At 57.4% G+C, this 2,641-nt stretch overlaps 1 protein-coding gene across 1 annotated transcript in view; it reads left to right on the top strand.

The window, feature by feature from the left end:
* Positions 1-2,641, top strand: part of GGT1 (gamma-glutamyltransferase 1) — a 30,470-nt gene that overhangs the window by 18,365 nt on the left and 9,464 nt on the right. The window contains 3 exon segments of the mRNA XM_006157163.3: positions 1,811-1,998; positions 2,176-2,303; positions 2,390-2,502. Of these exon segments, the coding sequence (XP_006157225.1) occupies positions 1,811-1,998; positions 2,176-2,303; positions 2,390-2,502 (429 nt within the window).

Raw genomic sequence — 2,641 nt, 5'->3', positions numbered from 1 at the left:
CACACACACACACACACACACACACCCAGGGGATGGCCATGCTGCAATCCCTTCTTCTCCATTCTCCTCCTGGAATTTTGGGCATGCATGTACACACGCCTGGTAAAGTTTCAAGCCAGGTCCAGGACTTGAACTGCGGTCAGTCAGGTGGAAGTCCAGTGCCTTAACCACTATGCCATCTGCTGGCCCCAACCCAGTATATTTTTCATACAACCAGAGCCAGGGTTCAAATTGCTTAATCAGTCATATGGGATCTGGCTCCCTTACCCACTAGTCCATGAGGCTGGCTCCTGTTTTGATTTTTTAAATATTTCTTTCTTTCTTTAAGAGATTTTTGCAGCAGAGTGCATGCGCTCACTGTAGAGACAGAGAGACAGAAAGCGAGAAATCACCCCCCGACACAGGGAGGGTAGCCATACCGCAATCCCTTCTCCTCCATTCTCATCTTGGGATCTTGGGTGTGCACACACACGCACCCACACCCAGTGTGAGTTTTAAGCTGCCACGTCTGGGACTCGAACCGTAGTTGACTACATGGGAATCCAGCAACATAAACGTTATGCCATCTGCTGGGCCCCCTGTTTTGTTGACTTTTAAGCCTGGGCAGTTGTCTTGCAGAATGTCCCAACTCCTGGATCTGTTTCCTTGGGAGCGGATTCTGGCTGCACCTCTTCCCCCATGGGCTGGTTCATCTGCCAGGATTGCTGGGACCAGGGACCCTTGCTTTCTTGCTGCTCCTCTTCCATTTCCCCGCCCCCATCCTCCCTCCCTCTGCCTCAGAGACCTCACCCAGGCTCACGGCTTTAAGTGGCTTATCTCTCAGCCCTGCCTTGCCCACCTGCAGGCCACCCGCCTGGGACAGGCCAATGGTGCGTCCCAAATCAAGCTCTTAGTGCCTCACACCTGCCCCTTCCTGTGTGCTCCCCTCCCCAGCCAACAGATTCCTCGTTCTCCCCCCAGGGTTAGCTGCCACTGTTCCTCGCTTGCTTAATGTCCACACACTCCCATCCGTTTTCCTTTTTTTCTTTTTTTTGTTTTTTTTTTTAAGAGATTTTTTGCCTTAGGGCACGTGTGCTTGCCGAGAAAGAGAGAGACAGAGAAAGTGAAAGTGAGGGGACCAGCAGTTAGTGTAACGACTATGTCGCTGGACTCCCATGTAGTCGACCACAGTTCAAGTCCCGGACCCTGTGGCTTAAACTCACACCGGGCATGTGTGTGTGCGTGCCCAAGATCCCGAGAGGAGAATGGAGGAGAAGGGATTGCGGCATGACCATCCCCCCTGGAGGCTAACTTCTCGTTTTCTCTGTCTCTCCTGCAAGCGCACATGCCATATAGCAAAAATCTCTCTAACAAAAAATAAGTATGTAAAAATTTTTTTCTCCTTCATTCTCCTCTCAGAGATCTTGGGCACACACATGCGTGTGCATGCCCAGCGTGAGTTTAAGCCACCGGGTCCGGGACTCGAACTGCAGTCAACTACATTGGAGTCCAATGGCATAGCCATTATGCCAACTGCTGGTCCCGAAGTAAAAATTTTAAAAAGAGTATGACGAGAGTGTGGGGACTTGAGGAATGGACCGTTGACATTCAGAGTTGCTGGAATTGCAGACGGGCTGGAGAGGGGGTCAGACAGGCAATATGTGAGGTGCTCGGCCTGCCCGTCCCCCGGCCCTAGGGAGCCATGGGAGGCTTGGGGTGCAGGAGGGTGTGGTCAGAGCTGTGGTCAGGGGCTTCCTGAGACCTGCTTGCCCAACCCTGTGCCCCCTCCCACCCTCCCCACCTCCTCAGGCCAGCTCTGGGGTCTCGGCAGGTGGTCCGTAACATGAGCTCCGAGTTCTTCGCGGCCCAGCTCAGGGACCGGATCTCTGATGACACCACTCACCAGGCTTCCTACTACGAGCCCGAGTACTACACGCCCGACGACGGGGGCACGGCACACCTGTCCGTGGTCGCGGAAGATGGCAGTGCCGTGTCGGCCACCAGCACCATCAACCTCTAGTAGGGGCTGCGGGTCACCTGGGTGGGATGGGCCAGGGGGGCGGTGGGACAGGAGCTGCCCCGGACGTCCCAGCAGGGAGACAGCTGTCCCAAGGGGTCAGAGTGAGCCTCCGTGCCTGGGCAGGAAGCAGGTGGGCCGGGCTGCGTGGGGCACAGGCTGACCTGGCTGGTCTGCAGCTTTGGCTCCAAGGTCCGCTCCCAGACCAGCGGGATCCTGTTCAACGACGAGATGGATGACTTCAGCTCCCCCAACATCACCAACCAGTTCGGGGTACCCCCCTCACCAGCCAATTTCATCAAACCAGGTGTGGGGTGGAGGGCCAGGGTCAGGGAACCTGGGAGCCCGTGTCCTGGGCAGACAGCTGACTCTGTCGCCCCCTGTCGGCCGCAGGGAAGCAGCCGCTGTCGTCCATGTGCCCGGCGATCATCGTGGGCCCCGACGGCCGGGTCCAGATGGTGGTGGGAGCCTCCGGGGGCACGCAGATCACCACGGCTACCGCGCTGGTAGGTGCACCTGTCCCCCTCCCCGGCGCGCCCCTCGGCCGCGCTGACCCCGACCCCCTCCCCACAGGCCATCATCCACAGCCTGTGGTTTGGCTATGACGTGAAGCAGGCGGTGGAGGAGGCGCGGCCGGAACACTCA

This window comes from Tupaia chinensis, unplaced genomic scaffold (assembly GCF_000334495.1).
Source record: "Tupaia chinensis unplaced genomic scaffold, TupChi_1.0 Scaffold000531_1, whole genome shotgun sequence".
Taxonomy (NCBI): domain Eukaryota; kingdom Metazoa; phylum Chordata; class Mammalia; order Scandentia; family Tupaiidae; genus Tupaia; species Tupaia belangeri.
This window is presented reverse-complemented; position numbering and strand designations above follow the sequence as displayed.